At 31.4% G+C, this 14,135-nt stretch overlaps 1 protein-coding gene across 1 annotated transcript; it reads left to right on the top strand.

Moving 5' to 3' along the window:
* The first annotated feature begins 6,890 nt into the window (after window positions 1-6,890).
* LOC106714585 (alpha-tocopherol transfer protein-like) lies at window positions 6,891-12,273 on the top strand. Its single transcript, XM_045683277.1, has 7 exons — window positions 6,891-6,945; window positions 9,244-9,403; window positions 9,631-9,793; window positions 10,282-10,393; window positions 11,019-11,150; window positions 11,573-11,786; window positions 12,086-12,273. The coding sequence occupies exons 2-7, from the start codon at window positions 9,244-9,246 to the stop codon at window positions 12,232-12,234; spliced, it is 930 nt and encodes a 309-aa protein (XP_045539233.1). The 5' UTR covers window positions 6,891-6,945; the 3' UTR covers window positions 12,235-12,273.
* Window positions 12,274-14,135: the final 1,862 nt, after the last annotated feature.

Raw genomic sequence — 14,135 nt, 5'->3', positions numbered from 1 at the left:
AAAAAGAGGGCCGTTGAGAATACATTTTGTAAAGGTTTCAACAATGCGTGTCCACGGTTAGAATGTTACTAGCGCATTACTAAGGAATTTACGATGAATAACGTTGTTTATAATTTTAAGATCTAATTTAAGAACAGGGTATACGTAATATTCTAGAGATTTATTCTAAGTACGTTCAAAGCGTATTACTATAGGATTATATATAAAACGGTGCATAGAAAATATTATTATTCAAATGATGGTTTAAAATTGTAACGAATATTTATTAAAGAAATTAAAAACACTATTTTTAGTTTTATTTTACTGTATACAATTTTATATATTTTACTTTACTACATACTAGCTGTCGCCCGCGACTCGGTCCTCACGGAATTAAAAAAAAACTTTAAGCAGCGTATGTGTTCTTCCTGCTTATATTCTATATCCATGCCAAATATCATCAAGTTCCTTGAACCGTTCCGGAGATACCTTCTAACAAACACCCATCCATCCATCCATCTTAACTTTGGCATTTATAAAATTAGTAAGAAGTAAGATTTAGAAACAAATGAATCCGAATATAATACACAACAATTCTAATGAATAATATCATTTGAATTGTTGAAAACATACTTAAATTTTATTTGTTATTTTTTTGTCAATACTTTTTTCATAAATATAGTATTATCGGGAAATCACAAATATAAATTACTCTGGAACCTAAAACTAAAAACCTTAAAAAATGTAATATAAAAATTATAAGATAAAACAGAAAGGTTTAACACTGTGATACAAAAAAGACCCTTGTCATTTTAACTGCACAACAAATCTATATGTTTTAAAAAGATCATGTTAAGTAAAAGTAAGTCTTGATAAATCTTCCAGAAAATGGGTGTAAAAATAATTTTGATATTGATGATGTCGCCTGATTTACAAAAATAGTAGATATTTTAATACAATCAATTGTTTTAACAAAACATACTATTTGTTATTTTTTTACACCAGGCAAACTTACCTTTGGAGGATAACAATTTACATCTCGAGTAAAACCTCGGCACGTAGTTAGTAAATTACCAGTTGTTAAAAAAATTGCGATACTTTATTGCGAACTATAGTTTACAAACAAACTTTATCGAGCATCTGTCCATGCGAGTTTACCATTTTTTTTATATCTCTTCTACTAATGTGTTCACATTATCACGTTTTCGGCCAGTAAATCTTCTAGTTGAACACTGCAGGTCAAAGTTATAACAAATTTATTTCATAGTCGTCCTGTGAAGTAATATAGACGTGAGTAGGAGCGTTGGACTTTTTTGTTTATTTGAGTTTTGACTTTACTAGAAGAAAAGTAAATACTAAACTTAAGTGACACTTCTTCACTCACACACGCACACATACATACTACAAAAATAAGTACCCATTTAATACCTAGATTAAGAGAATGAACGAGAATGAATCTCAGTATTTTAAGTTTAAACCATCACGACCAATATAAAAATACATACTAAAATACAAATTAGCAATTTTTAAAATACCGCAGCAAACACGAGAACTAAAAAGTTTGCAGCAAAAACTCATTTGTTTTATCAAAATTAAATAAATAAATTAAAACGTTAACCACAAAAGACCAAAATTAATTAACATGGATTATTATTTTGTTATGTGTGTGAATATTCCTAAATATTTTAAACAATTGTTCAAAACATTTCAAGACGTACAAATTTTTTCATACTTAATTTTAGGTATGACAACCTCTTCTTAAACTTAATACATAATCCAGTGCGAAGGTACTGATCAATACTTATAAAAGCAACCCTTTTGTATCCATAAAGTTTCGTAGCTTAACTGTTCAATGTAAACTTAAACTTAATTTCTTGGATTGCAATAAATTATTTTTCATTTTCATTTTTTCAATCAGAAGCCTATTTGACTCAAGTATCCAGAATTTGTTCTACATTTATACATTTCAGCGATATCCGTTTAGGGGTTTTGGAGACATATTTGAATAAACATCCATCCAAACATTCGCAATTATAACATTAGTAAAATTATACACAATACAAAATTATACAAATAATAATTTTAAAAAAATAATACAATATAATTAACATGAACATAAGTATGGAATATTCGCGTACTAAAAATAATCTTGTATATATAATTTGAACCAATCGATCTATTGCCGGAAGTTTATGAATATTAAATTTCTTAATGTTTGAATTGACATTGGTCGCAAATTATGCATGTATTTACATGTTATAAGATATTATGACACATTCAAGTCTTTAATTTTCGTCATTTAAGTATTATCATTAACTTTGATGTACGTGTACCTTGAAAAAAAAAAGTGTTTACCTTCTAACATATCTTTTCGACGTCAATCGTCATCCGGTAAAAGAAATTAACTAAACTGACATGTTTGTTGTTTTTTTTTTTTCATTTCGTCCTATCATTTGTCTTTTAATAATAACTCCCTTCTTAAACATCCCTTTTGCTAAGCCCTTATTAGAGTATACTGTCACGTCTATCTTCTACATCTTACTAATATTATAAATGAGAATATTAAGATATATCGATGATGGATGGATGAATGTATAGCAAAGTATCGAAAAACACATAGGAGTCGCGGGCGAGAGCTAGTTTAATATGGAAGAAATACGTGTTATTTACACGACTACAAATTCGTAGTGAGACGGACATAGGATAGGATACTTTTTTCCCGATTCCCGTTCCCTCTTAGTCATATTTTCCTTCACTTAGAAAGTATTTCCATCAAAAACAAATTACTTTTTTTTTTATAAAATTAAATACTGTCTGTTTTTTTTAATATTTCCGATCCTTACATTTGAAAATGTCCTTGTCAGCTATTTTATATTCGTCAAATAAATAACACGATTACCTTTGATAGGGGTCATCGGTGTTTTTAAATTATAAACAAAGCTTCCGCGTATCTAACTTCTGAGCATCATCAGAATAGATGTCATAGTACGGAATCTCCATAAAGGTGAATAGTTTAAATATCAAACGTTTTGATTCAACTTTACATGAACGTTCAAACAAATCAAACTTTTATCGTAACACTAGCTGTCGCCCGCGACTCCGTCTGCGCGCAGTTTAAAAAAACTTAATAGGGGTATGAAAAATAGATGTTGTCCGATTCTCAGACCTACTCAATATGCTCACAAAATTTCATGAGAATCGGTCAAGCCGTTTCGGAGGAGTACGATTTTCAACAGATTACTGTTAAGTAAAGAAAAATAAATACAATGTAGAATATACCATACCTTTCATATTCATGTTATCTTTCAATCAATCTATATATCCTTTTTTACCGCATTACCTGTTACCGTTACCGTAACATCCTGTATATCCCTCACCCTTCATCAATCTCATTGTCTTTGAAAATAACAGAGATAAGAAAAGGTTGTACATGGTGTTAAAAATATACAATTACACGTACTCAACAATAGGTGATATTATCCATAAAACAAGATTGTATTGGGTCTTGTTCACCAGTTATTATTCTCGGATCGACTTTCAACCAAATTTAACTCCTGACCTTCCAATGAATTCATCTGTATTTATTTTTGTTCAAACCTGTATTTAAAAGTCAGTCATTTATTTTAAAAACCACTTCGATAATTACAATTATTTCAGAACAATTAAATTCGAAAACAAAGTAATTTTAGTTCTTTGTTTTAATGACGGAAAAAATTTAAATTTTTGCATTATTCATTGCAAATATTAACATTTTGCAACCTCATACGCATTATGTAAATGGACCAACTATCGCTATGTTATTTTAACCCTTATAATTAACTACGGACCAGTATTGATGGTAATCAGAAATCAGTATCTTGCCTTGTTGAAAACAAAGTAGTAATAGTAAAACGTAAGTAGAGTCGGTAAAACAGTTCCTTTTTTTTATATCTAATTTTAAATCTATGAATGTAAGTATCAAAATATTTACTTCTTTCTTAATCGTCACCTTTAACGTTCTTTTATTTTTTCATATTTAGACCATTTGTGCATTAAACGGCTATTCTTACGTACGAAGTTACCCAATCTTTAAGTTACGAGTATAAACAAAACTTTTAAAAATCTATCTATAATCTATATATATAAAAGAAAGTCGTGTTAGTTACACTATTTATAACTCAAGAACGACTGAATCGATTTGACTGAAAATTGGTGAGCAGGTAGCTTAGAACCAGGAAACGGACATAGGATAAGTTTTACCCCGTTTTCTATTTATTTTTTATTCCGCGCGGACGGAGTCGCGGGTAAAAGCTAGTCTATATATATAAAAGAAAGTTGTGTTAGTTACACTATTTATAACTCAAGATCGGTTGAACTGATTTAGCTGAAAATTGATGGGGAGATAGCTTAGAACTAGGAGACGGACATAGGAACTTTTTTTATCTTGTGTACATTGTTTTTATTAGGCGCGGACGAAGTCGCTGGTAAAAGCTAATAATTTATAATTGCGCAGTAAGTCTGCGACAAAATTACCTTCCACCAAATATTTAAATTTAAACAAAAATTTACCCCTGATAAAAAGAAGTTGATTCAAGAATTTTAATTAATTTTTAAACCTGCAATTTAATCTCGCTACGTTGAAAAAAGATCTTTTATTTGTGTAACATACTAGCTGACGCCCGCGACTCTGTCTGCAAGTTATTAAAAAACTTATTAGCCTGTGTATTCTTTAGACTATGTTCTACATCTATACCAATGTTACTCACTGAACAGCTGAACAGAACAGCTCCGATAAGCTGTTATATACTTTCTAACAAACATCCGTCCATCTACGAGTATACATCTAAACATTCGGATTTTTAATATCAGTAAAATTGAATATGATATCATGGATGAATTACTTAAAAATTAAATTATTACAATAAAAATATAAAAACATAAAATACATACATTCATTTTAATAAGAAATATTTTTAAATATTTTTTATATCATAAAGTGGCAAGCGAGCAAGCGGTCGCATCCGCCTAAATTGCGAAGCGACCGCTGCTGATAGACCTCACGCAATTGCAGATGCGTTGCCTACCTGTAATTGACAGAGAAGTGGATGCACCAAGAGAGGATAAATTCTCTTCCTTTGCGCCCCCTCCTCCGTCAAATCCACTTCCCCTTCCCGTTCCTTATAAGGTGGGAAGGAAATGTAGTGTAAAATTATGCCTCATGTATGTACAAGTTATAGTGTTATAAAAATATGGGCTTTTAATTCATAAAAGTTATATATTTGATGACCTATTAAATAAAATACACGCATATAAATAAAATATTTATTATTTACAAAGAGATTTAATATATGTTATATTTTAAACGCGAAAGTTTATGGATGGATGGATGTTTGTTTGAATACATCTCCGGAACAGTGTGTATGTTACGGTGTGTAGTATACAGGTTATGAATTATATATTTGAAGTAAAGTAGTCGTAATGTCCACTCTTTAACACAAATTACATTTGAATCTCTGCACACTACAATGTATTACTTAATTTATAGTGAAGCCACTACTTAAAAAAGTATACTTTTTTATGCGTTGTATATATTTAATGTTACGAAAAGTACTCATAAAATAAAAAAATAAGAGGTTTGAAAGCAAAAATGTATGCAATTTTCAAACATTCCACATGGATCATGTAACGTGAAACTTTCCAGATAAAGCAAGTGGGTCTATTAATTTTGATGGATTGAATTATTAAGAAGAAAAGGCCACAAACGAGAAATAATTGTCAATGTTGATTGTTGACGTTGTTTGATGTTAAAATTCATTTAATAAGTGATGGTTTTCTTTTTTTGTTTCAAAACAATTTGAAATAAAAGTGCATATTAAAGATGTTAAGTAAAAAAATCACGTTAATTCGTACTGCAAAATTCTTAAAAAGAGAACATAAATTTTTGCTTATGTATACTGCATATGTGTGTGTACTGCATGTATATACATGTTGTTCATGTACAATGATATCAACCTGACTTGACTTAATATCCTGATGTCTGGCAGCGAGGCAGAGGGCGTTCACAGTACGGTGCCAGCTCGCTTTATCTTGGACTCTGCGTTTGGTCTTGGGTTTGGTGCAGTAGGCCTTATATTAGTATTTTTTTCCCTTCCCAACCATTTCTCATAAGGAAAGAGTGGGAGGGGAAAGTAGATTTGATGGAAGATGGGGAAATATTCTCTTCCTGTGCCTCTCCTCCTCCATCGATTAAATGTCTATGGACAGCAGTCGCTTCACCATTTCGGCGAATTCAGATGCCTTGATCGTTTGCCACCTTTTATTATATATAAAAAAAAAATCAGTCCGATTGTCTTCATGATCATAAGAAGTGATAACTATTGGGTATACTGAAAGAATGAACTGCCAACCTATCTGAATTACCAACACGATTTATTTCTATTGTATTTATTCACTAGAGCGGTATTAACCGTGGGACCCAACAAAAACATAACACTCGTAATGTTATGTTTTTGTCTTCCCAGAAAACAATTGAAATAACACTATTTTTTAACCGTCTGACTCGGGACAGTAAGATTGGTTTTTAATGAAGAAATAGTGTTTTTTACACGTACTTCATAAATGGAAACCCTTAGGACTTAAACAATAGAACTACGTTTCGTTCCACTGATCTAGCCAAAGGAAAAATAAATAAATGACAACTATAAATATTTATTTTGTTTTTAAGTATAATTGTGTAAGAATATTATTCTGAAATTATAATTTTTAAGATATTATTAACGATGGTTGTGATGCGTTTCTGTTTTTTAATATTTTACTTGCAAAATGTTGAAGGTTAAATAAAACAAGTTTTTGTTTACCACATAATATGATTGATCTTGAGGAAACAATGTCAATACTAAACAAGACGTCAGTTACGACTAACGTGTTAACAATTTTATACTAAAAATACGTTTTTCGTTTTGATTATTTTGGATATTCACACTTAAGGTATGTAAAAGTATTTTCGAACCTTTTTTTAAAGATTTAAAGCTATAATATATTTGGCTAACAAAATTACAGAAATACAATTTTTAATTTTTTGGCATTTTCTTTGGAATTAAAATGGTTTTTTGGAATAATTTAAGCAACCTGACTCAAATATATAATTTTTTTGATGAGGATCGTTACGATTATTTTACTTCTAACTAATATCATAAATGGGAAAGTTTAGATGGATGGATGGATATTTCTTACCAGGAAAGTCCGAAACGACTAATTAAATTTATATGAAATTTAGCTAAAAAATGGATGTTGTTAGGATAAGAAGGAAGTGACTTGACCTAGTAAAATATAAATTTTAAACATTTTTAAACATATGACAAATTATTATCTGCCATTTTTGATATTAACATTACTTTCGCATTCAGTGACTTAAAAGCGACTTAATCTTTAGTGCAGAAACCATTTACTTAACTGAGTGCTTCCCTTAGTGACCGTTAAACAACCCTGTGCGATTATCACCATATCTCTTATCTATATATCTATATATATAAAAGAAAGTTGTGTTAGTTACACTATTTATAACTCAAGAACGGCTGAATCGATTTGACTGAAAATTGGTGGGCAGGTAGCTTAGAACCAGGAAAAGGACATAGGATAATTTTTACCCCGTTTTCTTTTTTTTTTTTTTTATTCCGCGCGGACGGAGTCGCGGGAAAAAGCTAGTATATATATAAAAGAAAGTTGTGTTAGTTACACCATTTATAACTCAAGAACGGCTGAATCGATTTGACTGAAAATTGGTGGGCAGGTAGCTTAGAACCAGGAATAGGACATAGGATAATTTTTACCCCGTTTTCTTTTCTTTTTTTTTTATTCCGCGCGGACGGAGTCGCGGGTAAAAGCTAGTATATATATAAAAGAAAGTCGTGTTAGTTACACTATTTATAACTCAAGAACGGCTGAAGCGATTTGACTGAAAATTGTTGGGCAGGTAGCTTAGAACCAGGAAACGGACATAGGGTAATTTTTACCCCGTTTTCTATTTTTTATTCCGCGTGGACGGAGTCGCGGGTAAAAGCTAGTGAGTAATAAATCATATCATGATTACATTGTAATATTTTATACATACTACATGCATTTGAAACAATGCGATTTTTATTTCAATAACAGTTGTAATTAAAAATTACTTTATTAATGTCGTGAATAACGGATTTATAATAAAAGATTTTACGAAATGTGTTAAAGAATAACGTTTTTTATTTGTTTTTTTTATTTGGCATAAAATACTTGTTATTGCCTGAAGTGCGGTTTTGGTTTAAATGTTTTATTTTTTTACTAAATTATAATGTGATTACGATACTGCTATTTTGCGTTGTCAACGTTACGCTACCATAAAAAAAAAAGATAAAAAAAGAAGGGATAAAAGGGCAAATTAAGAAGTAGTTAACTATTATTCTACGAAGTGTATACACTCGGCCTTTTTAAAATAATTAGTCTTTGCCGATGTTGTACTAATTTATAAAAATGTCAGCAAGTCATGTAAGTAATTCAGAGAGTCCGTACTAATATTAATATAACACTATTTGTTAATTAATAAAACTCAAGGAAGAAATACCAATAATATGACACTTTAATCGTCAAAATCGGTTAATTCGTTTAGGCTCCAGGTAGTCATATAAACTTACCAATAAACTTACATACATACAAACGTGAAAAACACCTTGCTGAGTCACATGGGTATTAAAGGCGATTGGATGTTTGGAACCACGTAACAGCTAAATGTCTAAGGATAACATTCGAAACAGAGATAAAGTATACAAAATGATTGAAACTGGTAAATAGCATAAGAAGTCGACGAAAAATTGCCGCGAATTGACTTGAGAAAAAATAACAATAACACTCAAAATGCTACAACGTGTATAAAAACCAAAATTTTCAAATTTCATGTATTTAAAACTAGCTGACGCCCGCGACTCCATCCGCGCGGAAAAAAATCGTAATAATATATAAGCCTATATGTTCTTCCAGACTATGTTCTACATCTATGCTAAATTTCATCAAGATCTGTTGAGCCGTTTCGGAGATACCTTCAAACAAACATCCATCCATCTAAACATTAGCATTTATTAGTAAGATTTGTATTTTGGGTGGTATTATGAAAACTCGAAATAGAGGTGCGTTGCTTTATGTAGAAGCAATAGAGGTGTGTCGGGACTGCTTCAAATGGAAGTCCGCGGTCTCTGCCTATCCCTCTGGGTTACGTTCGTGAGTTTTGTCGTTGTAATATTGTTTTTCTTTTTTCAGATGTATTTAGATGGACAAATAAATTTGTTGCTTTATACAGAAGAAGATAAGCAGGTAGTGAAAAAAGAAGTAGGATTAAAAGACAGTGTGCTAGAAGAAGACATCGACGCTGTACTCGAGTGGTTTAAAAAGGAACCACATTTAGCTAAGGCACCAATAGGTAGTTAGATTTATTTATTCATATAATTTTTCTAATTAAATTCTACTGGACTTTACTTATATAACAATGATTATAAACTACACAATCATTTAAGAAAATCTCATATGAAACAAGAATTTATAATTTACTTTTTTTTTTAAGTCATTACTTATTTAAAGATTTCTTCTGTGATATCATATTTCTTAAAAAAAACTTTAAGCATTAATTTGTATGTTATTAATTTTCAGAACGCCATTTAATTGAGAAATTTCTCGTCGTTGCAAAAGGTTCTCGTGAGAAAACAAAGAAACGAATTGATAATTTTTACAAATACAGAGCTCTAGCACCAGAATTGATACAAAGTAGAATTGAAGCACTCGCAAAGCCGGACCAAAAATTGTGGACATTCTTGTAAGTTACTTCATAAGTATCATTTAATTTAAGGCCTGCGAAAATCGAAATGCAATGACAATAAATTTACAAGACTGCATAAAAAAACGAAAAATATATAACCAATAAAAAAAAATGGGAAACAAAGTTGTGTAACAAGCAAAAAAAAATAAAAAAACGTAAAAACATTTTTAAATTCATTCTAGACTAGTGGTCGCTCGCGTCATCGTTTTCCCGCACATATTAGATACAATAAAATGTTGCCCGGATATTAACCCGAACAATAGCGGATAGACAGATAGACAGAAAAATTACTTTTTCCTTATAAGCAACGCAATTATGTGTACGATTTTTTTTTTCATACACACACTCCAATCTTGTTAATTTTATAGATTTATCCTTCTGTTTCGTCGTCAGAAAATCCTAACAAAGTTTTATTAAATCAGTTCAGATACTTTAGGTACTTATATGGGGGAAACATGCAAAAAATCATTACATTTTCTTTTCAGTCGTCAAGCAATTATTCCAAAATTATTTGATGGGAAAAGAATAACAGTTGTCGGGTTTAGCGGTGATGCGTCCGCTTTTGATACCGAAGTTATGTACAGAAATATTATACTTGTAAGTATTACTTGAGATCTTTTTTATTTTTAACCAGCTGAACCCGTCGTGCGTTGCTATACCAAATTCAAACAATATCAGAATTATAAATAGTAGATGAAAAAAAAAAAACTTGAGAGGTGTCAAGGGACACCCGGATGGAACGAAGTTCCTTTCGATTAATTAGTGAAGGAACCAATTTTTATTCTATGAATAAAAACCTTAAGTCTTCACAAGAAGTACATTTTATTTCTATGAATTTTCGTTATATATTGTCACGTCGTTGCCATGGTGAAGTAGCGCTCATTCGTCGTTAACATACTATAGCAAAAAGTGTCGTGACAACTTTTCGTAAGAATTTTTTCCGTCTAGCCCGCATTCACAACGCGCGATAAGGAACTTCGTTACAAATGTTTTGTTAAAACTAATAAACCTTTTTATTTTTTTTTATATTATATAAGTTATACACTTTTTGTGGCATCTTCAGAACATCATACTAAAGTTTCATAAGAATCTGTCCAGTGTTTTAGATATAGGGGATGAACATAATGTTTTTTTATACAGGATATCAGGATATGTGTAAAAAATTATACATGCAGTGAACCACTTATATTTTTTTAAATTGATTTATTATATGTTTTTTCAGACGGTTGATCTGCGTTTAAAGTATGATTACATGTTCACTGATATTTGGATAGTAGACTTAAATAATACGGGACTCGGACATTTGTTGCGTGTGAATCCGGTTATACTTCAAAAGGCAGTGAATTTATATCAGGTGAAGTATTGCATGATTACTGTTATGCGTCTCTGTGTGTTCCACTGCATGTGAACGAAAAGAATGAGAGTGATGATGGAAACTTAAGGGTTAAAGTTCAACTTAGATCATGGATTCTGTCAAAAAATGAGCGCGCTCTACAAAGAGAGAATTAAAGGATGATATTTTTTTAATATACATGAGACGACTAGCTTAATAGTTCACACCTTACTCTATTTTATCTTGGTAAATATAAGAATTTCTTGTCAAGACGTATTTTCGACATAAAAACTCCGAAACCTCAAAATCATAATTAAATTTCGTTACCATGTCTTGCTATGACTTGGTAGTTTTTTGATCCAACTTAAAATATACGATAGTTTTTAATTCGATTATTGATATCAGTGAATTGATATAATATTTATAGAAGTTCTAAATTCCAGGAAAGCGTTGGGATAAGGGTTAAACATATACATTGTGTGAATGCACCAGTTTTCGGACATCATGTTGTAAATTTCATGAAGAAATTCGTAAAAGCAAAGATGATTGACCGTGTTATAATACACGATACGATGGAAAGCCTGCACAAGTATGTGCCCAAAGAGTATCTGCCGAAGGATTACGGCGGAGATTTGCCGTCACTAATAGAATTTACTGGTATGTGACAATTTCTTCGGATATGACTAAATTCTTTGACACCACCTTGATCAAGTATAATTTTTTCGTCATAGTTTTTTTTTTTTTTGAGGATAAAACATTACTTGGATCCGGTGGTAATTCTGTGTTCCTTTTATCAAAGTTTTCTTGTATTTAAATTGAGTGTAGTATTAATTGAAACCCAATTTGTCTTTCGAAAATAAGAGTTCAAAGACAGAATACTAGTAATTGCAGTATTTTATTTATAAGACCTTGTTAAGCCAAATTTTTTTTTAATCTTTTATTTTTCCTGCTTTCAGAAAGTCTAAATAGAGACGTGTATAATGAAAAAATTAAAGGAGTGCTTATTGATTACTCTAAACTTGTTTCCGACGAAAGCAAGAGACCTCGAGAAAAATATGACGAAGAGTGTATTGTGGGTTCATTTAAGAAGTTAGATTTTGATTGAATTTACATTCAATAAAATGTATTGGTGTTAGAATAATTTCCTTAGATGCAATTAAATTAAATTATGATTCGATATACAAAAAAATAGTAATATATATAAATAATATAAAGTGAAGTTTTAATTAAAACTGTTTAGTCCTTAATAATTATTTAAGAATTTAAAACATAAAAATTTATAACACTATGATAGTGATGTGGTGTTTTTGTTTAAATGCCAATTTAATAAATATCTAGAAGCCAAACTGATAAAATCACTAAATTGGACAATATGAAAAAACATTAAGATATTAGTTTTATAACAAAGATTCTTATTATTAAGCCAGTATAATGGAAACTAGTGCGTCGTTTTAATGCATTCATTCGTTCAGTCATGCCTGAGTGACTCTTATATAAATCAAAGCGTTTTTTAAACTTTGTTATATGTTCACAATAAAAGTTATAGTACCTTCAAAAAATAAATAGCAATAAACAATATATGTGTATATATTATTCTGAAAAATTAAGTTAGACAGAGTTTAGTTAAACACGTGTTTAACCCTTTGACCGCCGTTGGTTGGTATTATAGACGTCAACATGGTTATAAAGAGCATATTTTATACACACTATTAACTTAAATATGTGCACTGAAACAGCTTCCGGTATAAGTATCTACTTTGTTATTTATTTGTCGCATTTTGAGAGCCTACGCGTAATAATATATCAATAACTAGCTTTTACCCGCGACTCCGTCCGCGCTGAATAAAAATAGAAAACGGGTTAAAAATTATCCTATGTCCGTTTCCTGGTTCTAAACTACCTGCCCACCAATTTTCAGTCAAATCGATTCAGCCGTTCTTGAGTTATAAATAGTGTAACTAACACGACTTTCTTTTATATATATAGACTAGGTGTCGCACGCGACTCCGTCCGCGTGCAGTTAAAAAAAAAATGAAAAATAAATGTTGGCCGATTCTCAGACCTACTAAATATGCTCACAAAATTTCATGAGAATCGGTCAAGCCGTTTCGGAGGAGTACGGGAACGAAAACTGTGACACGAGAATTTTATATATTAGATAATGATTTCTGGTAACATCTACCAACGTGTGCCGTGTGATAAAAGGGTTGACAATTAGGGTTCTGCAGAGGTAGACGCGAGGAACAATATCTGTTGGATGAATTCAATACAAATTCCACGACCACACAGAATACAGGCGTGAATTACCACACGTGAGTGACCACAAGTAACAGTGGTAGATCCCGCAACAACAGTATTTGTTGGGTGCACGAATTGGTCGGGTCGACCAGTGCAATACCACGACCACACAGATGACAGGCTTCGTCTGATGAGTGTGGTACCGGAGGCCTAATTTTAATCCTCTTTCCCTTCCCATCCTTTTCTTATCAGGAAAGGATGGGAAGGAGAAATGGATTTAGCAGAAAAGGGGACGCATAGAAAGGAGAAATATCCTCTTTCTGTGCGTCCCCTTCTCGGTTTTTTAAATGTAGGCAACGTATCTGCATTTGCGGATGTCTATGGGCAACGGTCGCCTCGCTATTTCGGCGAATCCAGGTGGCCGTTTGCTCGTTTGCCACCATACGATATATAAAAAGAAATCGAAGTAATTCCGTAGTTCGTCTGATGAACGTGCGTTCCTGGGGCTAAATTTTAGTCCTCTTTCTCTTGGAGGAAGAAGTAGATTTGATGAAGAAGGAGACGCCGAAGAAGGGGAAGTGTTCTCTTTCTGTACATCTACTCCGTGGCTTCTTGTTTGTTAGCCACCTTAAAATAATAAAAAAAATTATATCTTACTAATATTATGAATGCGAATGTTTAGATAGATAGATGTTTGTTTGAAAGTATCTTCGGAACGGCTCAACGAATCTTGATAAAATTTGGTACATATTTAGAACATAGTCTGAA

This window comes from Papilio machaon, chromosome 21, assembly GCF_912999745.1.
Source record: "Papilio machaon chromosome 21, ilPapMach1.1, whole genome shotgun sequence".
Taxonomy (NCBI): domain Eukaryota; kingdom Metazoa; phylum Arthropoda; class Insecta; order Lepidoptera; family Papilionidae; genus Papilio; species Papilio machaon.
The sequence above is the reverse complement of the archived record's forward strand: the minus strand, read 5'-3'. Positions and strand labels throughout refer to the sequence as shown.